At 44.0% G+C, this 22,260-nt stretch overlaps 2 protein-coding genes and 1 pseudogene across 2 annotated transcripts in view; 2 read left to right on the top strand and 1 right to left on the bottom strand.

Annotated features, from left to right (window-relative positions):
• The window catches only part of snd1 (staphylococcal nuclease and tudor domain containing 1), a 237,408-nt gene that overhangs the window by 120,571 nt on the left and 94,577 nt on the right, over nucleotides 1-22,260 (bottom strand). The window lies entirely within an intron of this gene.
• Nucleotides 1,829-6,726, top strand: lrrc4.1 (leucine rich repeat containing 4.1). Its single transcript, XM_088347445.1, has 2 exons — nucleotides 1,829-3,006; nucleotides 3,304-6,726. Exon 2 carries the CDS (start codon nucleotides 3,364-3,366, stop codon nucleotides 6,175-6,177), a length of 2,814 nt encoding a protein of 937 aa, XP_088203571.1. The 5' UTR covers nucleotides 1,829-3,006; nucleotides 3,304-3,363; the 3' UTR covers nucleotides 6,178-6,726.
• On the top strand, nucleotides 20,999-21,767 carry LOC148356139 (transcription elongation factor 1 homolog pseudogene; annotated as a pseudogene).

Raw genomic sequence — 22,260 nt, forward strand, 5'->3', positions numbered from 1 at the left:
GCCTAACCGAAATCTCCCTAGGTGTGACTGAGCGAGCGAAGTGTATGTCCCTGTGTGCCCTGCGACTGGCTAGCAACCAGTTCAGGGTGTCCCAGGCCCACTGCCCGGAGATGGCTGGGATGGGCTCCAGCACCCCCCGCGACCCTACTGAGGATAAACGGTACAGATAATGGATGGATGGATGGATATTTACATTGGCTCTGTGGATACAGTCTCTCCATGATCATCATTATCGCCATCACTACTTCCATCCCTTTTTTTACCATCATCATTATCTTCATTGCTGTCTCTATAGATTTTCAGCATAATGTATCATTAGAGTATCTATTATGATAACATGATAAAAAAAAAATGCCATTTTGGCTCATTGGGTCAAAAAATGTTACCGGCTCCTAATCAAGAGCAACACAAACAAAACGTGAATAGACTTGTCCAGTTCAAAATGTTGGATAGAATATCTAAGACACCCTTCTAGACACAATCATTTTTTCAGGGGATGTCAGAATGGGGACGGCACCCAGATAAATATGCTGTTGAGCAGTCAAAAGCCTAATGACTGTTGGTCAGATTCATCGACGTATACGACGATACAGACGTTGGCATTGGTCGTGATCGTGATCTTCACCGGGAGACCTTATTTACTAGGGGACACATTGTCACTAAACAACCCCCTGTCACGGATGTTGATGCCTCCATTTATTTCAAGGAGGAAGGCTTTATTGCTCCACGGCGCCTACCCCTGGACAGTACACCTTGTATTCATCGGAATTGTTGCGTTGTTGGGAATCCTTACTCCTCTCTACCGTCATCATAATGTTTATTATGTATTGTTTATCATATGAAAAGCATCTTTTGTGTTCTGTTAATTTTGTTATTTGTAAAACGTCCGGATATATTTATTTGTTTTTTCAAGTTTAATCTTATTACAATAATTAATCGATGACTGACTAATGACGTAACGCACCACTGTTTTTAGGAAAGGGTTGATGGCTATAAAATACATGCTTTTTATCAGTGTCCCAAAATGTTTTAGCAAATGCAGGGAAGTCAACCGTTTCATACCTAAAGCCAATTTTGGAGTCCTAAACCTTGTTCACAGTTTTAAGCTAAGGCATATTCCAAACATCCTTATTTATTGCTCCAAGATGGGGAATGAACTTGCAGTGCATAGGTTTCCCAGGTGATACCAGACTGAGCTCAACCATTAAATGTCGGTCTACTAGTGATCCCAAGAGCCAAGAAGAAAGTGGCAGGTGTATGTACTCCATTCTAGCCCATGTGCTTTGCCCTCTGGAATCGATTTGCAACCTCAGTGGAACTGTTTAAATCTTGGCTTAAAGCACACTTATGTAAATAGCTTATGAATGTTGACATTAGGGATCTGTCAACCGAACATTCAGTTATTACCTTTATTTTATGTTGATGATGTCTGTCGATGCCCTTTGAGACCTATTGTAATTATTTGACTTCTGTGTCAACATAACAAATTATGCAACGGTTTGCGGTACGGTCAACCACATCCGGAATAAGCTCCGGAGCTTGCCTCTCTACATAGCCTTTTGGTATGGCAGCAAGAGCACGTTTGGAATAAATCCGAAAGCGGCGAGACAACGGGAGCAAACAGTTTTTTCAAGATCTCTAAAAAAGGTCCGAGTGTTTTGAGCTCACCCAACTACCTCAGGACACTGCAGAGCAAGCAGAGAGTGAGAGAAACCGAGCAAGAGAAAGTGTGAGAGAGAGAGAGAGAGAGAGAGAGAGAGAGAGAGAGAGAGTGAGAGAGGCTTGCTGGCTCTCTCTCTTTAGCCGCTACAACGCATCCTTTTCCACATCGACGCTACCGTTAACGTCACGCCTGTAAGCTCGCCTCGTAGCCTGCGCTCGGCTCGTAGCCTGCGCTCGCCTCGCCCACCTCGCTGCTCTCCCCCGGTCGGACGGCGCGTCGGAGGGGATGCGCCGATCGGTGCCGCTAAAGGAAAGAAGCTTTTAGAAGGAAAAAAAAAGAGGAGAAACTGCGTACCGGAACTCATTTAAACCCCCCCCCCCTCCCTGGATAACCAGCAGCAGTTCTCTGGGTTCTCCCCCGCCTCGGTCGGACTGGAATCGACCATCACGCTGCCCCTACTCCGAAGAAATTGAGGGATTATTGGGAAGTGTTGGGCAGGCAGGCTGCAGCTGCTGCCGCGCGCTTGGCAAGGATGATGCGCGTGCGTCGGCAATTTGCCGCACGGCAGCAGTGTGCGGCAACTTGTCTGAAACGGAGGAGCGGATAAAGGAGGACGCCAAAAGTCGCCGTCGCCAGCTTTCGCTTCGCGCGCGCAAACAAAAAGTGGACGCGGCGACGCGTTGAGCTTTGAAAAGAAGAGCCGACGGACTGACCGACAGACCGAAGGATTGACCACTGAAAAGTGGGCACGGGAATACAAAAACCAGCAGGAAAAGGAGGGGGCCGAAGTAGGGGGTGGAGGGGGCTTTTTTTCCCCTAACCCCCCACCTTGCTTCGCTCTTCCGGAGCGCAGCAATTAACAAGCAAAGAAAGCTGGAAAAAGGGGCAAAGGAATTCTTTTTCCACCCCTTCCTTTGGTCCCGTCGGACTCTTTTCGATCATTGGGTCGCAAACCCGTGAAATGGAAACCCGGACGAGGTGTCTGGTGAGGGGATCAACTGACAGATTCCAAGGACAAGCGAGGCAAGAGGAGCCGACTGCCAGGAGACAGAAGTGGAGCGCTGCTTCTTTAGGACCTTGAGTGGATTCCTATGTACAATATTTTTTTTTTCCTTTTTTAATCGTCGAGCTTTTGACAAGGGACAAACGCACGTCATAAACGGCCTTTGAATCTTTCGGATCGGATGTATGGATTTACAAAAGGGCTCGTCCTCTTTTAGTAGGGCTGTTTGTAAAAGGATTCCTTTGCCGTTTGTGGAAATACATGCATCTCCAGCCAGGGCCGCAGCTATTGTGAGAAAGGCTTTAAATCTCTGTTCAAGGACCTGTATTGTTAACTTGAGGTAGGTGTTTAGTGCTTTAATCCCCTTTGTATCACTTTGTAACATCCTATATTCTCAAATCATATCCCTTTAATATGGCTTTTGATCGCTTAATTTACCACCATGGCCCCCTACTTGTTTCAAATCAGTCAGCACCCTCTATCAGCTTTCATTCCTGATCAAAAACCAAGGAAATATATGTATACAAGTCTCCCTTCAATTGTAATATGTCCCCTTCCCTGATTTCCCTTACCCCTTTTGACTGTGGTCTGCTGAACATAAAAGTAAGCTAATCATTGTATCTACCTTTACCCAAAGCCCCCCACACACAGCACCACCAGGTCCCCAGAAGATGCTGAATTATGAACGTGCCACATCATGAGTCTCCTGGGGAGGGTCGCTGCGCATCGTGCCAAGAAAGCCGCCCTACTCTGCGTAGTGTTCCTGATGGCACGGACTTGGAGCAGCGCCTCCCAGGCTTTAGGGGCGGCGGCCTCTCAAGGACCCCAAGGATGTCCCCCGCAGTGCTCTTGCAGTAATCAGCAGGGGAAGGTCGTGTGCACACGGCGGGGCCTCACTCGTGTGCCCCCGGGCATACCGGCAAACACGCGCCACCTCAATCTGATGGAAAACGCCATCGAGGCGGTGCAGGCTGACTCATTCCGCCACCTGCACCACCTTGAGGTGCTCCAGCTCGGGCGAAATGCCATTCGGCAGATTGAGGTGGGCGCGTTTAACGGACTTACCAGCCTCAACACTTTAGAGCTGTTTGACAACAGGCTGACGGTGGTACCCAGTGGGGCATTCGAGTACCTGTCTAAACTAAGAGAACTGTGGTTGAGGAACAACCCGATTGAGAGCATCCCTTCCTATGCCTTCAATCGAGTGCCCTCCCTCATGCGACTGGATCTCGGCGAGCTGCGGAAACTGGAGTACATCTCTGAAGGAGCTTTCGAAGGCCTACACAATCTCAAGTATCTCAACTTGGGCATGTGCAACATCAGGGGAGATATGCCAAACATGAGTCCCCTCGTTGGCCTGGAGGAGCTCGAGATCTCTGAAAACCACTTCGCAGTAATAAAGCCGAGCTGCTTTAAAGGACTGAACTCGCTGAAAAAGCTATGGGTGATGAACTCGCAGATAAGCGTAATTGAACGTAACGCGTTTGATGACTTGCTATCACTGGTGGAGCTCAACCTCGCCCATAACAACCTGAGTGCTGTGCCCCACGATCTATTCTACCCGCTCAGGTACCTGGTGGAGCTCCATCTCCACCATAATCCTTGGAACTGTGGCTGTGATTCTGTGTGGTTGGCACGCTGGCTGAGGGAGTACATCCCCACAAACTCCACCTGCTGCGGACGCTGCAACTCGCCTGCCAACATGAGAGGTCGACAGCTTGTGGAGGTGGAAAGAGGTGAGGGAGCTGCAACCCAGTGCTCTGCTCCGTTCATTGGAGAAGCTCCAAAGGATTTCAATATATCTGCTGGGAGAGTCGCCGAGCTGCGTTGTCGCACAGCTCAGATGTCTTCGGTGCGCTGGCTCCTACCCAACGGAACCATCTTAACTCACGCATCTAATCATCTGAGGATATCGGTACTGAACGACGGCACCTTGAATTTCTCAAACGTCCTGGCTGCTGACACCGGCACATACACCTGCATGATTTCCAACGCGGCCGGCAAGTCTAACGCTTCGGCCTACCTCAACGTAAGTGCGGCCGAGCTCAACACGTCCAACCTGAGCTATTTTACAACCGTGACGGTGGAGGTCTTGGGCCCGACCACAGAAATGCACAAACCCAAGAAGACCACGACAACATCTGCTGCCACGGCTGTGGCTGGTGCAGCAGGAGGAGGACTGGGCCTTGGAATGACCACCACAACTGCCTCCCCTTCAGTATTTCAGCCCGTGTTCATCTCTACGCCAACTGTGTTGCTGCAAAGCACAGACAGTGCACCCGGTGCGGTCAAGCCATCGGCAGTGCCTGGACTCAAAGGGGCCACCAGTAAGCCTGGCAAGTCCGGCCCGAGTCTGGATGAGGTCATGAAAACCACAAAAATCATCATCGGCTGCTTTGTTGCAGTGACACTCATGGCAGCCGTGATGCTCATTGCCTTCTACAAACTGAGAAAGCGCCATCAACAGAGGAGCACCGTAGCAGCTGCTCGCACAGTGGAGATTATTCAAGTCGACGAAGAAGACCTTCCTCCGCCAGCTTCTGCGGCTCAAGAGACGGCTCTGACGTTACCTGAAATTAGGGACCATAACACCATACACAAACTGGACTATCTCAGTCACAAAACGGACTATAGCTACCACAAACCCAAAGCCGAATACATACCTCAGCCCGATTTTACCCTTCATAAGCCTAAAGCGGAGTATACGACGTACAGGCCACACATGGACTTCCACGGCCAAAAGTCCATTCAAGACTACAACAATCGCAAATCTACGCCGGATTTTAGCCTCCACAGACCAAAGCTTGACCAGGGCCCCTTCAGACAGGATTACAACACTCACAGACCTAAGGCAGAAAACAGCCCGTTCAAATCAGACTTTGGAACTCACCCAAAAGCGAGAACAAACTACAGCCCCTTCAAATCGGACTACAGCACGCATCCGAGGCAAAAGACAGACTTTAGCCCCTTTAAAAGGGATTACAGTACCCAACCAAAACCCAAACACGACTACAGCCCCTTACGGTCGGACTATAACGCTCAGCATAAACACAAAGTGGAATATAGCCCGTTAAAGCGCGAGATTGGAACTCACCCCAGATCCAAACCGGAATACAGTCCGTTCAAGCCCGGGTACAGTACGCAACCAAAGCCTAAGACGGATTACGGTGTCCAGAAATATACACCGGACGGCAACTTTAAACACAAGGATCCTTACAACGCTTTCAAGGCCGACTTCAGTTCCTTCAAAGCGGAATTCAGTCCTCACGCTCAGAGACCCGCGATGAGCTACAGTCCGCACAAAGTGGACTACAGCCCACATAAAATGGACTTCGGTGCCTTGAAGCCAAAATACAACACATATAAACCCAGCGGTCACGGGGCCAAATGGACAGAGAACCACGTGGGCAATTCTCTGCCCCGAACCTTGCCCAGCGGCATTACGGCAGTGAGCGAGCCCTTTGTCGTTAAAACTCACACCAAGGAGAAAGTACAGGAGACTCAGATTTGAAACGGTTTTAGCTAGTCCTCACCTATTGCCCCCGACGTGACACCGCTTATTCTTTTCTAAATGGAAATAATGCAATAGAATGCACAACCGGGAAAAAAAGGACAGAAAAACCCATTTTGTACAGATGCAAAGATGGAGAAATTCTTGTTGTACATCCTTATGAATACATATTTTGTATTATACATACATGGAAACTCCCGAGCGGGTGAGACAGAGATACATATATTAAACAGAAAATGAACTATTTTCTAACTTGTACCTTCTATTTAAAGTAATACATTGTTTAAGAAGCTGTCTTTGACAAATGAGGGTTGTGTTGTTAAAAAAAAAGACAAGGGGGTAGCGTTCCATGTGATTTTTATGCCGCATTACAGAGAATGCAGTGATAAGTGAAAATATTTATACAAAAAAAGTCATTTCTTTAAACACAAAACGGGAGAAAAGATCGGCATTGATCTTTACAGGTTTATCTTGTAAAAGCACCAAGAATTTGTACCGTGCCAAATGTTATAAATGCAATAAAAATAATTTTTCTAAGAAACACATAAGGTGTGTTACTGTCAACGGCAAGTTGCAGTGTATGGAGTTGAAGACCACGCGTGCTGAAGGGCTCAGATGTTGTGGAAGAGTGTGCTTTTGCTTGTTCCTAACTCTGTGCTTCTCTGTCGCGCTCCCCCTCGGAAGAAGAAATCCACCCGCACCCCCCACAGAAAAGAATAATTGTTCTGCATCCTGATCAGCCTATTAAAGAATTCAAAAATATGGATCAACTTCCAACAAATAGCTGTATCCACTGTAACGCAAAAGATTTCAAGTGCATCTGAAATTCAAAAATAAAATCCTTAAGTTATAAACATTTTTGACCACGTCAAATTTGATGCTTTAAAACAGATCAACACTTTTCACTTAATAATAATAATAATAATAATTTCCTTTGTATTGGCATTCTTTGTAACAATGTACACAGAACGAAATGTCGATGCACCCGACCCGTTGTGGCGAGTCGGTGCAGCCGCAGCCAGAGGGCGCCGCCATTATACCAATTAAAAGCACAGTATTTAAAAAAACTGCAAAACAAAAAGATATTGAATAATCAGTGCAGATGTGTTTTAAATCAAAAACGATATGAATGGATCTTTATAATTATTTCTAGTGTAGTTATGTGCGCTTAATTAAAAACAACAAAAAACAAATGTTCCTGATGTCTAAGGCAGACGTGCCCCACGATTTGAGAACCAGTGCCCTAATTCGAATATTCCGCTTGGCATTACATATTAAACTCAAAGTGCCATTTCATCCTGGTCAACATCAGGGTTGGGTAGGGTTACTTTAACTGGATTACTTTCAATGACTTGACAAAAATGATGTCGGCAAGCTGTTTGGATTGATTTTCATTTTGTTTCTGTGGCGTTTGATGTTCGTTTTGCCGGAGATCAAAGCCAGGAGAGAAAGCTTACCACGTGTTGCGAGTCATCATTTTATTCATATTGAGTTTATTTTGTCTTTTATTAGCATATTTGGTATTGGAGTCATCCAAAAGTCATTGAAAGGAATCCAGTTCAAGTAACCCTACCCAACCCTGGTCAACATATATGAATATATGGGGCAATAAGGGGAAAACCCCTTTCGTACACCTTTTTCATGGCCAAATTTGAGCACTTTCAAAGCCAATTTTCCCAACTTCTCCACTACCAATAAAAAAAAAATCCAGTGTGATTGCTGTATATTGCTGGGCCACAAATATATATCTGATTTACATATATGATTTTTAATCTCGTGTGTGCATTTATCAAGTCTTATGACTTTTAGATGGTGAGGAAAGTGAAAATATATTTGTGGATCTGAACAATACATGTGGATATATTTTGGTGACCCTGTAAAAATCTTGGGTAAAATGACAGTAGTATGTACCTTCCAAGGGGCGGCAGTAGCTCAGGAGGTAGAGGGCTCGTCTTGGGATCAAGGGATCCCGGTTCGAATCCCGGCTCGTCCGTGTTACATGTCGAAGTGTCCTTGGGTAAGACACTGAACCCCTGATACCCCCAATAAGCAGGTTAGCGCCTTACATGGCTGCCAAGCCGCTATTAGGAAATGTGGAGCACACTGTAAAGCGCTTTGGGAAGTCATTGACTTGAAAAGTGCTATAGAAATGCAGATCATTTTCAGTTGCAGGAAGTTCTTCCTATGACACTTTACCACTAAGACCCGTTTCCTTCATCGTTTGCATGACCCATAATAAATGTCCATAATGAATGCGGAATCCTAGCACGAATACACTTTTCATATTGCCCTGTTTAGACCAAGATTCGTAAACCTCCTTCGTGACAAAATTCAAGCACTTTTTAAAGAATTTCAAAGCCAATTTTCCAAATGTTACAGTCCGATTTAAGGAAGAAATCCAGCGCCGACCAAAATGACAGGAGCTTAAACCATCGTTGCAAACCCTTTCCCTAACCTCAACGTTATTTCGGAAGTCTAGTCACATTCAAGTCCCATTCATCTGGGACGCCCTCAGTCACAAAATGTCTCCCAGGATTGCACAGGTTACAACGACACCGTGCCCTGTTCTTAAACCTGCACGAGGAAAATAAGAAACCTTGGAAAGGGGCCTTACAAGTGGTCACCCCCCCTTCCAGGATGAAACGTAAAATTGGTTCAAAACCCTGACTTGAAGCCCAAACCCTAGCTGCAGCCCAGGTCCGGTTTCAAACTGGAACCCTGGACAAACTTCAACATGTTACCTAGTGTTCTCTTTTAGTGATGTTTACCATGTTTGTGTACTGTGATTCAATGCTAAATTTATTCTGGAAGGGGGATGACCACTTCAAGGTTTTATTTTTCCTTACACTAGGTTTTGAGTTTTTCCTTGCCTGCATGTTGGTTTAAGATCAGGTAGTGGTGTCATTGTAATCCTGTGCAGTTTTTGTGATTAAGGGTGTCACAAATAAATTGTGACTTGACTTGACTAGTTTAGAACCCTAATATGGAGCTGAAACCCTAGTGCCAAACCCTACACCTAGCTCTATCTGTAACCTTAACCCCAACCTTAATTCACAACCATAAACTATGTTTATGACCCTAATAAGAAGCCCGAACGAAAGTTTCTAACCCTTGCCCAGATCCTATTTTGTAAACAGAAAATAAGTTCAAAGCCCTTATTTGAAGCACAAACCCTACCTATTAACCCTAGCACAACACTTAACCTTTAAACATGTTAAAAATGTCAAATGCAAGCACTTTTGACACCTTGAAAATGACTTCAAGCACCCGTACGAACTCTGTTAGCTGTAGCATGCACCTTTCCTGTAGCGGGCGATGACGCTTCGTTGGACAATGCTAAAAACTTGTGCCAGGAGCCGTTTATCACGAGGGAGAGACAATGCCAAGGCAAATGTCGCTGGAGGGCAATTTTTATGCCGACTTGTACAGAAATATGGCAGCAATTTCAAGCATGTTCAAGCGCTTCACCCACAAGGTTTTCCGGACCGATAATGCGTCATAAAATTCAAGCATGTTTAAGGATTTGGAGCACCCGTACGAACCCTGTTAGCTGTAACATGCACCTTAGCACCTTTCCTGTAGTGGGCGATGACGCTTCGTCGGACAATGCCACAAACTAATGTCAGTTGCCGTTTATCATGAGGGAGAGAAAATGCGATGGCTAACGCCAGTGGAGAGCAAAGCCAGAGTCATTTTTACACGGGCTTGTAGAGAAATATGGCAGCAATTTCAAGCCTTTTCAAGCGCTTCACCCAAAAGGTTTTCCCGACCGATAATGCGTCATAAAATGCAAGCATGTTTAAGGATTTGGAGCACCCGTACGAACCCTGTTTGCTATAGCATGCACCTTTCCTGTAGTGGGCGGTGACGCTTCGTTGGACAATGCCACAAACTAATAATAATAATAATAATAATTCCCTTGTATTGTCATTCTGTGTAACAATGTACACAGAACGAAATGTCGATTGCACCTGACCCGTTGTAGCGAGCCGATGCAGCCGCAGCCAACAGAGGGCGCCGCCGACCACTTTTTAAGTCTTAGGAATGACTCGGCCGGGTGCCAGGTGCCGTTTATCACAAGGGAGAGACAATGCGATGGCTAATGCCAGTGGAGAGCAAAGCCAGAGTCATTTTTATACAGACTTGTAGAGAAATATGGCAGCAATTTCAAGCGTTCTCATGCGCTTCACCCAAAAAGTTTTCCTGACCTATAACGCGTCATAAAATTCAAACATGTTGAAGGATTTGGAGCACCCGTACGAACCCCAATCATGGCAACAAGAGCCGAGCTGTTAAGCAGATCATGATAACGACTCGAATCTTTTTCAGGCGTGAGGGATTTAGGAGCCGATGGAATCATAAGCCAAAGAGTAAAACGGTGATCAATTTGAGTGAGAAGCGAAGACCTCATCTTGCCCGGAGAAATATAGACCCTCATTTTGCTTTTCATTGCTCTGCCAGCTGTTGAGCCTTCATCCATCAGAAATGCGGGCGACGTGCGAGGGGGCTTTTTAGGGTGACAAATGCGCTCAGGTCTCACTGTTAACCGGGCATCCTTCATGGATGACAGAATGGCCCTCCTCCATCATCACGCGGCTACGCAGATTAGCGCCCGAAAAAGAGCGGTAACGCGCCACATGCTCGAAAAACAGAAAGGAGGGTCTACGTACGAGGGGGACGATTGGGAAGAAACAATTGACGACTTCTGTTTTGATTCCCAAAGTGGAGACCGTCCTAGAGGTCACTCGGAGAACTCAAGTGATGCAAATGTATACGTAGGCAGTGTTCCATCTAAGCACAATTGCGCCCTCCTGGCACATTCTCAGCGCACAAGAAAATCTAGCCAGCGCACAAAAATCAGGGCTCAGAATTACCAATTAAGAAGCGACTTAAGTCAAAGTTACAGTGCATGAAGGTCAAAATACACGGGTTCCCCTGACGTTGTGCCTAAATGCGCTATTTTGAAGTCGAGTCCAAGTAGAACAAAGTTGAGTAAAGTTAGTAGAATATGTCGAGAACCGGCTTCTGCTCGGATCACTAAAAGGAACCGGCTCTTTTGGGTCCTAAACGGCTCTTCGGGTTGTTTTTGCTTCTTTCATCCCAACATGACCAAATGTTATGTAAAATGATGCACAAAATGACTTAAAGGAAGGGGGGAATAGAACAAAAAAGAAAAAATAGCATAATGAAAAAGTAGTGAAGCTGAGAAAAAAAGAAACAAAAGGAGAGAAAAAAGAAGGAAAAATTCTGAAAAGTCAGAAAAAAAGAAAAGAAAGAAACGTAGGAGAAAAGTAAATAGAGAACAAAAAAATAAAGTAACAGACTGGAAAAAATAAACACAATGAGACTTTTTTTAAAGGAATTTAAAAATAAGTAGAAAAAAAAAACACTGAAAAAAGAAGAAAAAGTGTGTGTTGCATTCAAATAATTTCCGATTATATCAAGTCCATCTTGCTGCCAACATTCCACATTTTTTTTAAATTAAATACAGTTGTTAATCGTGCAACCGACTCAATAAGCCCCCATAAATGTTAATAATATGCGACAAAATACATCAGGAAAAAAAAAATGGATATCTTGTGAAAGAATTGTAAGAACAAAAGACGTTTGTAGGCCGTACAACCAATAATACATGAGTCAATTCAATCAAAAGTGAAAAATAATTTTGCATTGCCGGAAACTCAGCAAAATGTAACTTGATGTCAAGTTTTGGACATGTTTGATAATGACTTCGTTGCCACACCTGGGATTGCCGTTGCTCACTGTTGTTTCAAGCGTTGCTCACCGACTTTGTGGGAACGCTCAGACCCGTAAGGAAAATGACATGGAACATTGCACGTAGGTTGCCGGATCCTTTTTGCTATATTCAGCGTTCATGGCCAAATTCAAGCACTTTCTAAGGACTTTTAAATTTCTCCAGTACCGTTAAAAGAAGAAATCCGGTGACGACGTCGAACCGCGAAGCTATGGATGGATTGATGCCGGACTTCTTGTGAATTGTAATGGCGAAGAGAAGCCCCAGGAAAACAGTGTCAGGAATAATTTGACGCATTTACAAGCACTTCACCCAATTTTCAAGCATATTTCAAGCCTTGATGATGTCATACAAACTCATACGGTCTGACGTCGGAAAGAAGAAATGCAATGGCAAAGCCAAGCCACCAGAGAGCAGTCAGTCATTTTTAAGCGGACCTTTTTGAAACATGGAAACATGAAAGCACTTTTCAATCCTTGAAAATTAAAATTCAAGCTCTTTTAAATATTTCGTACAAACCCTGTATTTTAGTGCATACTTATTCATCTTAAAGCGTTTAAAGCTCTATTTTTTTCAAGGAACATTAAAAGCCGCTCTCCAGCTCTGTATGTACCGTATTTGGTTGTGTACAAGGCACATTTTTGAAGTACTTCAAAAAATAACTCAAAGTTTTGGTGTGTGTTACACAAGATTTTACAGTAGTATATTAGCATATGTGTGCAACGATTGATCAGTTGAATGATAGAGCTGACCAGAATTGCAAAACATTGGCTGCAACGAGAATCGAACCCGGGTTGCTGTAGCCCTCATTTCATCTCCAAGCGAGATGTACTCACGAAAAGAGCCATTTCTGGCTCGCAGACCATACGTTTCTGACATCTCCTCTGGGATGTATCTCCAATTTTTCCAGGTATTGTATTATTCATAAATAAGGATGTCACGAGGTAAAGAATTCGTATGGGTGCTTGGAGTCCTTGAAAATTCCTAATTTCTTTAGGTTGTTGCCAGCGATTGAAAAGTAATGTATTTTGGGTGAAATGCTTGAATTTGTTGCCATTGTTGCCAACAGTTCTCTCTCCCTGCCTCTTTTCCGCCACTTTTCTCCCATTCTCTGTCTGTCTTTCATTCTCTGTGTCTCTCTTTTTCTCTTCCTTTGTTGCTTTTTGTCTCTTTCTCTCTGTCTCTTTAACTTCTTTTGCTCTAACTTCCTTTTTTCTTTTCTCTCTTTTCTCTTTCTTCCGCTCCTTTTCTTTTCCCCCTCTCTCACGACTTTATCTTGTTTCTCACGCTCTCTCCCTCTCTCTCTTTTTCTCTCCTTTTCCCTCCCTCTTGCTCTTATTTCTTTATCTCTCTTTTTCTTTCTCTTGAATCTACTAGTCCGGCCCCCGACAGAATGTTTGTTCTATCGCGTGGGCCCCGAGTTAAAATGAGTTTGACACCCCTGCCTTAGACACTCCTTGTGATTAAGGGCTATACAAATAAACATGACTTGACTAGCTTAATAGTTAGCTTGAAATGTCGATGGGTAAAAACGAAAAACTAGATAGGAGGCGCAAAAAAAAAAAAAAGTTAAATGTAGCAGCACGGCGGAGCGGTGGTTCTGAGGTCATGGGTTCAAATCCAGCTACCAACCTTCACGTGCGGAGTTTGCATGTTCTCCCCGTGCTTGCGTGGGTTTCCTCCGGGCACTCCGGTTTCCTCCCACATTCCAAAAACATGCATTTCGGGTGAATTGGCCGGTCCAAATTGTCCCTAGGTGTGAACGAGCGAGCGAATTGTCCCTGTGTGCCCTGCGATTGGCTGGCAAGCAGTTGAGGGTGTCCCCTGCCCACTGCCTGAAAATAGCTGGGATGGGCTCCAGCACCCCTGCGACCCTACTGAGGATAAGCGGTGCAGATAATGGCTGAATGGATGTTAAATGTATCCTGCTCGATGGGGTCCCTTGCTTTAATAGCAAGGGGCTTAATGAGTACCCCGTTCCCGGTAGTAATCCTCATTTGACGGTAGGGAGGCGGGACGGGGAGAGCGGAAGCCCACCGCAGTGCAGCATCCTCTCGCTCAAAACCACCGAGTGACATTGAGGGAGGCTCGGCCGGCCGTTTCTGTGCGGATGACTCAGCCTGCGTTTTCAATATTTGAGAGCCTTCTGCAAACACCACCAGATGACATGATTTCAGTGCGCGTGGGGGCTTATGGAATTGAAAAGAGAAGAAAAATCAAGCGCAGCTAAGGAAGAAAGCCAACGTACGAGAATTGTTGACGCCGGGGATGTCGAAGCGAGTTTGGATCAGGGGCCGGATCCAGACTCTTCTGTTCTCCAAATAGTAAACGAATGTCAACTGCAGCCGGGTATTATGCTCTTACGTTTAGCCTACATTTGTAACCTCATTTACATATTATATTCACGGATGACAAAAGATCTTATTTCGACACACCTGCCAACGCTATGGCTTTACACATTAGACCGGTGTTTTTCAACCAGTATGCCGGGAGACCTTGTCTAGTGTGCCGCAGGAAATTTAGAGAGTTTGCCTCGAGATGATTTTCGACTAAAAAGCGTGCCTAGGCACAAAAAAGGTTGAGAAACACTTCATTAGACGACTGCGTTTTGTCACTTAAAAACACCTACTGTTTGAAAAATAATCTCCTGATTTTTCAAATCCCAAAAACGAAATATTTCGACTCAAGATCAGCATTTCTCCAATGCCGATTCATTTTGAAGCCAGAACTAATAGGATGAGTACGCTTTTTTTCCAAGCTGGTTATCCGATAGCTCCACCACCATTCCAAAAAAATCACAACACATTGTCGTAATCGTTACTATTATCGTTAGTATTGAAGGTTGGCAAAAGCCAAGGAAAGTCAATACTTCTAAAGTTTAAAGGAACTTTCGTAAACTGCTGCCATCTCCTGGCCTGTGTCATCTCATTCATGAAGGGTGTGCAAGTGTGCATTTCTTAGACGTGCTCATATAAACTCAGGCTTTAATTTTGAAGCAGACGCAATTTAGTGTTCTTCATTGAATGCACTTACAAGCACTTCACCTAAAATGAACATTCAAAAGTAACATTCAAGCACTTTTAAGGATTTCAAGCACCTGTACCAACCTTTAACCCGGTCTATGAGCATAAATGAACCGCTCCGACGATTGCGTTAGATTAACAATAGGTTTGCCACTTCTGGTATATAACAAGCACGTCATTTATTCTATTCATTAATTATCTGGAGACGCATTATGTTTCGCCTATGAAAATACAATTTATTGTTTTTTAATGTCAAATAGTTGGCAATCAAGAGGATTGTTATTTTCGTGTTTGGCAATGAATGGGTTAAGCAGTTTTACACCTGAACCAATTCACCGAGATATACAAACTCGATCCTCTTGCGGCCGAAGAAAGCATTTTAGTTTGCTTTTAAATAAATAAAAATAAAAAAATCACAACTTTTGATCGAAATGACCTAGTTACTCTTTTATAAGAACCCTAGCATAGTACGGCATTCCGGGATAAAATCATCCGATGGGCTAGGTCCGGCCGTAGGTTCGACATTCCTGGTTTAAGATACGTACGTGCATCGGAACTAAAACGAGTACCGTTACTGTAAATTCCGTTCCGGCTCACGGTAGCGTGATGTTCTCAACTCTGCGCTATAAAAGGAGTCTTGTCATACTCATCAGTCAACACGGCTGCGGGGTCATCCCTCAGCCAATGGGCTTGCTTCTTACTGAAGGGCATGTCTCCTCGGGACACGCTCTGCTCCATCTCTCCCCTACCCCGTCTCTTCCCCGCCGACCCCCCTGCCCGACTGGCAGGTCTATTTGCAATAATGAGAGAGGACGTAAATGAAGGATGTATGGAGTTTCATAAACGCGATGGGAGAGATACCAGAACAAAGAGACGGCTTTATTAAAAAAAAAAACGAGGTGGGGGAGGAACAAAGAACAGGTGCGATTTCATGGAGAACCTCAGCGAGCGTCGCAAATGTTATGCAAGAGTGCCAGCTACAGATGGAACGGGGGATACGGACGCCGTGTGGCCGAAACGGGAGGAGGACGGAGCGAAGGAGGGAAGGAAAATGCTGGAAGTGAAGCGCTCGTACCGGTAATGGACGGGACCGCCGGGAGTCGTTACGGAGTAGGCGGGGGTCACGGAGAATACCATGGTTGGAGGTATGTAAAACGTGACTGCGGAGGCCATTATTAGCCTTTCTTTCATTGGACGACCATTCACCGGTTAACCCATTAAGGTTTCGACTGCCGGTGTTATGCCGAGAAATGCATCCCTGCCGAGATTTGAATCCCCTAGCTACTATAACCACTTGTATCTGGTTTTATCTCACTTTTATCTCACTTTTCGGGAATGTCATGGCGAACATATAACCAAAACCACTTAGTCTTTGTTGTGAATGTAATCGAACGGTATGCACACCGTATATAAATCACTTTTGAGCAGATAACATGTTTATTTAGGTTTTTTCTACTCAAATCGCTCGTATTGAAACTGTTATGCACTCTACCATAAAGCTTATTTCAGCATAATGAGCTTTACGGTAGAGTGCATAACAGTTCTCAAAAGTGATTTATATATGGTGTGCATTACCGTTCGAATTCATTCACAACAAATACAAAGACGGAATGGTTTAAGTTGTATTACATTCCCAACAAATGCAAAATGAAGTGGTTTTGGTTATATGTTCGCCATGGCATTCCCGAAAAGTGAGATAAAAGTGAGATAAAACGAGATAAAAGTGGTCCTAGTAGCTAGGGGATGCAAATCTCGGCAGGGATGCATTTCTCAGCATAATACCGGCTGATTGATACGAATACGCGTCTTCGCGACGTAACCGGTCAATGAAATACACCATATCATTTGGAAAGCTTTAATTCGTGGGATTCAAAATATACTCATCAACATGAGTCTGAAACAAGATACTCCAAAACTATAAAGCCGGTTTAGCTCACCAAAAGTAATTCTCTGCATACACGGACACATTACCATCCAGGACCCTCCGGTGTATCCGACCAGATATTTACTCCTAATCATATTCACTCCATATGAAAAAAAATAAAAAATCAGCCTAAAAGCATTCCGGCATCGTTTGACAATCCTTGCTGTCATTTGTCTGTTGCGCCCCACCATTTCTTTTAAGGTAAACAAACCCGCGAGTTCTTTTCCAATGATGCCGTTAGCTTCTGATGAGTACCAATGTTGTAAGTCTTAGGTATGACCCGGTCGAGGCTTGAACCAGCGCCCCTCCCAGTCCCGGAGCGGGCGCCCTACCCCCAAGGCCAGCTAGCTGGCCGTGTTGACCTTTAGAAAAATACAATGTTTAGGGTTGAGGGGCGTGAGGAGAATAATTTCATGCGCGTGTTGGCTGTTTTGATTTATTCAAGGATGAAAATGGTCAAATTAAAAAAAAGGATAAATGCCAACTCGAATCCCCAAAACAATGAAAAGAGAAGAGTTTATTCAAAGGGGGGCTAAGGGAGACTGCCATGATGATTTCAACCAGAATATTTTTGAAGTCACGGACACCAACTTCCATGCATGATTTGTGCCGTGCCTAAATCAAAAGCCCCAAACAAACATAGTAAAACACAAAAATGGAGGTAACAAGCGTTCTACGGCGTCGACTCGCGTTTTCATTACTCAACGGTCGGGAACAAGCAGGTCGACAACGGGGCGACACTCGGCGAGCGTCTCGGAAGCCGACGTAGATGGCGAGCGGCCGGTGGGCTAGCGCGCTGGGCTATTCTGAGCGGCCCTGCGAGCGTCTCGCCTCGTGAGTCAACATGAGTCAGGGAGAGCGAGCGAGAGGACGTGGGCTCGGGTCCTCGTGTCAGACCCGGGCGGACGACTTCTTGCGCAACCGATCACGTGGCCGGTTATTGTTTAACGACCGCGTCGTCCTTTTAGCGTTTTAAGGTTCCCGACGTCTGTATTGTTCCCGTACCTACAAGCAGAGGTCAAAGTCAAGTCCGGTTTATTTGTTTGGCCCTTAATCACAAGAAGTCCCAAAGGGCTGCAAAGACCACAGATTATTGAAAACGACTATTATGACACCATCCCCTGATCTAAAACCTACATGAGGGCAAGGAAAAACTCAAAAACCTCAACATTAACCAAGATGACCAAGCTGCAAAGTGGTGTCCACTAAGGACAGCTGAGGTGTCCGCAGGCTTGTCCTGAAAATAGCTCACCGTTGCAGGGTCCCATTGTTATTAGGAGTGATCTATATATTATATTATATATATTATATACATTATATATACATATATACCAGAGCCATATCCCCCTAGTGGGAGGTGGCTAGAGTCAAGAACACATTCCTGACTCTTCCTGGGAGATTAATGTGGACGACCTTGCCCTCTGAGATGTGATCTGCAACCTCAGTGGAACTGTTTAAATCCAAGCTTAAAACACACTTCTAATCTATTGTGTAACAATAACCAATATTTGATGTTGACAATATCTGTGTATTATTTGCCCTCATGTAGGTTTTAGATGAGGGGATGGTGTCATAATAGTCTGTAGTTTGCAATAGTCTGGTCTGTGCAGCCCTTTGAGACTCATTATGATTAAGGGCGTCATAAATAAACATGACTTGAATTGACGAGTAGGTCATGCATACAAGGGTTACATATTCAGGAGAATAAAACGAGCACAGAAAATGCACCTTTCTTTCAAAATTCAAGATCGCTTCAAAATTGCACGACTGGCCTGAAAAATGGTCCGTGAAGCCCTACGGGCCAAGGACCAAGTTGCGTCTAAAACCACGTCCAGGATGAGAAACTGAGTGCAAAAGAGCATATGTGAGACAAAAAGAGCACGATGTTTGTAATTATTTCAGAGGAGTCACTGTCACAACATCTCTTTTTTGAGATTTCGTGTCTCGTGGAACGCATCATCACAGCTCTAAAATCATAAATCTGTACACAACAGCCTCCAATTATTCGAGTCCCTGCACTGCCAAAAATAACATTTGAAATCACATTTCTGCCCCAGGTTGAACTTTGTGTATTTACCTTCGGTTTGGAGCAGAGAAACTTTGCTTGCAGGGGGAAAACAAGGAGATTGGTTTTCCCGTCAAGTTGGGCCACTATTCGGGGGGGATTTCATTTTTTCACACGGAGAAAAAAATGTCTGGCTGCGGACATTTGGGGGATTGAGCGCGGATGGAATCGGGGTGATAAAATTGCTTCCCGCATTGCTGCAGACATGAAAGATAAGGCTACTGCGACCGAGCACGAGAAACAATTAATAAAAAGTCTTATTGAGAAATCGTCTTTTAGCAAGGCCGAGCAGCTCTGACTTTGCAGCTCTTCCTATCTATGATCTCATAGGCTGCTATAAACTGACATGAATTCTGCCATTCTGCATCAACAATGCACACGCTGTTTCAAAACGTCACACTTGTTTACAAACCAGGAGAGGGATCTATAAGTATTGGGTCATTATGGAGTCCAATACAGAAGACAAAGAAAGAGCTGTAGGTATAAAAACAAGAGTACATTCAATCTAAGAGAATACTGATCTTGTGCTTCTCGTTCAATTTAAATATATATATTGTTTAGGGTGTTTTTCGGAGTATCTGTGTCGAAATGGTGTAAAATATTAGTTATTTTTTTAACACCAAGTTGTGTTTTATCGTTTTGCATTTTCAGGGATTTTGTGTGTTCAAATTGAGTCTGTTCAGTGTGTAAAAGGCTAAAATTGTTATTTTATATTTTTCGCAGTTGTGATTATTTTAATTTATATTTCGTCTGTTTTTCAGGGATCCCTTTCAAAAGGTATGAAATTACTAATTACTTAATAATTGGATGCATTAAAAAAACAAAAACAAACCCCAAAACAAAACCAAAAACACCAAAAAAAACAAAAAAAACAACAAGAAAAAACACCAAAACACCAAAACCAAAACCAAAAAAAACAAAGCAAAAACAAACAAACCCCCCCCCCCCCCCCCCCCCCCAAAAAAAAAAACAGGTGCCTTATGGGGGCCGAAGAGACAGCTCTTCAAATAGCTGTCCTCTCGGTTGCGACCATTGGGGGTGGTGACGCTTCACAGGCTTGTCTTTTTGAATTTTCCGGGAGAACATGGCGATGGCGACAATATCAAGCGTTTTCAAGCAAAATTCTGACCTTGAAAACCCAAGACTAACATCGAAGCGTTTTCACAGATTCCAAGCGCCCGTACGAACGCGGTAAAAAGCCGACTGCGCCAACGCTGCGCTATTGCTTTGCACCCTGCGCAATAAAAGCAATGTCAAGATGAAGAGGGAAATAAGCTGCGCGGATCGCTCACAATTTTTCCTATCAGGGCAGAAAATTATTCCGGCGCTGCGGCAAGCGCTTGCATATGTAAAGAAGTGCGCGTCAAGGACGACCAACTTGTCAAATCCACCTTATTTATTATTAAGGAGCATTTGAATCAGGTTGGTAGAGAGAGAAAAGAGGATTGATGTTGTATTTCAAATGATGATGTATGTGTTTTTTCTGTATGACGCCTCAAATACTGTTAGTTGCATATAAAGACGATAATGGGAGGAAAAAAATACAACGGAGGATGATAGCTAGGGAACCACTTCAATTCATTAACACAATGGAATGCGGGCAAATGAATGGGCCGTGTTTCAAAAAATTCAGCGTTTCCCATAATCTATACATATTTTACTTGTATTAATGTTTTTTTTCTGGGTCCTCTCGCTCACATTTGGTTAATTGGTTGATTGGTGAATATGAGTGTTTTTGTTTGGTGAGCAGAGAAAGTAGTGGTCAGGGGATAGTGGACTGCCACAGAAGTATGGAGGACGAAAAGGAAATTTGAGAAAAAAAAATGAGTCAAAGGAGGAAAATGATCCCAATTTTGACTCATTGCGTTTATCACAAACAGAAGAGTCTGAATCAGTCCCTCAAACCATGGCCACTTTGTGTTCCTAAATGCCAATATTCAGTAGAAAATAATTGTTTTGTTTTGGGTATACACATTCTAATTAATATTTTTGCGTGTTTTCACTTTCACAAGGTCTAAAAACTAGCCAAAGTAATATATACGGTTGGAAAGGTTTTAGAGCTGTAAACTGGTCGTCTCCAAATGGCCACAAGAGGAAACACTTTGACACCCCTTTAGAAAAATGTGTAAAATACAATGTTTAGATTTTCAGATGGTGATCCAGTTTGACCTGGGACCAGGTAAGGCTTCATGCTATTAGCTGTTTTTTCAGCTAAAATGTCCATGCAACGCTCATCATCCTTCAACAACGCACAGTGTGGGTCTTTGGCAAAGATCATTACCGAACAATGGGACGCCGAAAGTCCAAGCAAAAACCCCCTCCCAAAAAGAAGATGACCGGGGATCTGGATACTCCGTTCACCTGCCCATTCTGCAACCACGAGAAAACATGTCACGTCGAAATGGAGAGGACCAGAATTACTGGAATATTATTGTGTTTAGTTTGTTTGGAGGAATTTCAGACGCCTATTATAAATCAGAGCCAGTCGACGTGTACAGTGATTGGATGGACGCCTCTAAATTGGCCAATCAGTAGCCCCGGAGGAGGTGGTGGAACGAAAGTATTTTTTAAAAATATATATACTTTTGGTGTTTTTTTTTTCTTGCATCTGGAGGATTTATTAAAAGAAGAATCAAATGCTCAGAAATGAAAGTTGTGTGGTACTGGATATATATACTACGCTCCTTTATTGCTTTATGAGGAACACCCGCACTGATATCAGGGTTCGTAAGGGTGCTTGAAATCCTTGAAAATACTTGAATCTTAATGTTGTGCTTTTGAGGTCAGTAAAATGCTTAAATATTGGGTGAAGTGCTTGAAAAATGTTTGAAATTGACGCCATTTTTTTGCAAGAAATGAAGATCTGCAGGCATGTGATTGCATTAAGAGAAAATCAGGGGAGAATAAAAACCTTCCATTTCTTTACGTTCCAACTCAGATGACTCAACGTGAGTAGCAGTGTGGACAAAATGTTGGGAGTGTTGCTTTAGAAAAAAGCAAAATTGTCCATATTCTCCAAGCGATTCAAGAACAGCATTCAATTGACTGAGTATGTCTTGGAATGGATTTCAGCCCAATTTTACAGGATAGTTAAATAAAGAAATGTTGCTACTTCATATGGTTTTCACTCCTCCCAGTTTGGAACACAACCTCGCAAAAAAACAGGTATTACTGTATCCGATTTATGTAAAACACACAACTCCATTTTTTTTCTTCATTTTCAAGCGTGGCATGACTCACGAGAAAAAAAATCAACCCCAGCGAATCCCGAAATGACCCTTTAACGCAGCCCCCCGGGCCAGGTTCTGTCTGAAGC

Source organism: Urocampus carinirostris, chromosome 11, assembly GCF_059441175.1.
Source record: "Urocampus carinirostris isolate Australia breed hairy pipefish chromosome 11, RoL_Ucar_1.0, whole genome shotgun sequence".
Classification (NCBI taxonomy): domain Eukaryota; kingdom Metazoa; phylum Chordata; class Actinopteri; order Syngnathiformes; family Syngnathidae; genus Urocampus; species Urocampus carinirostris.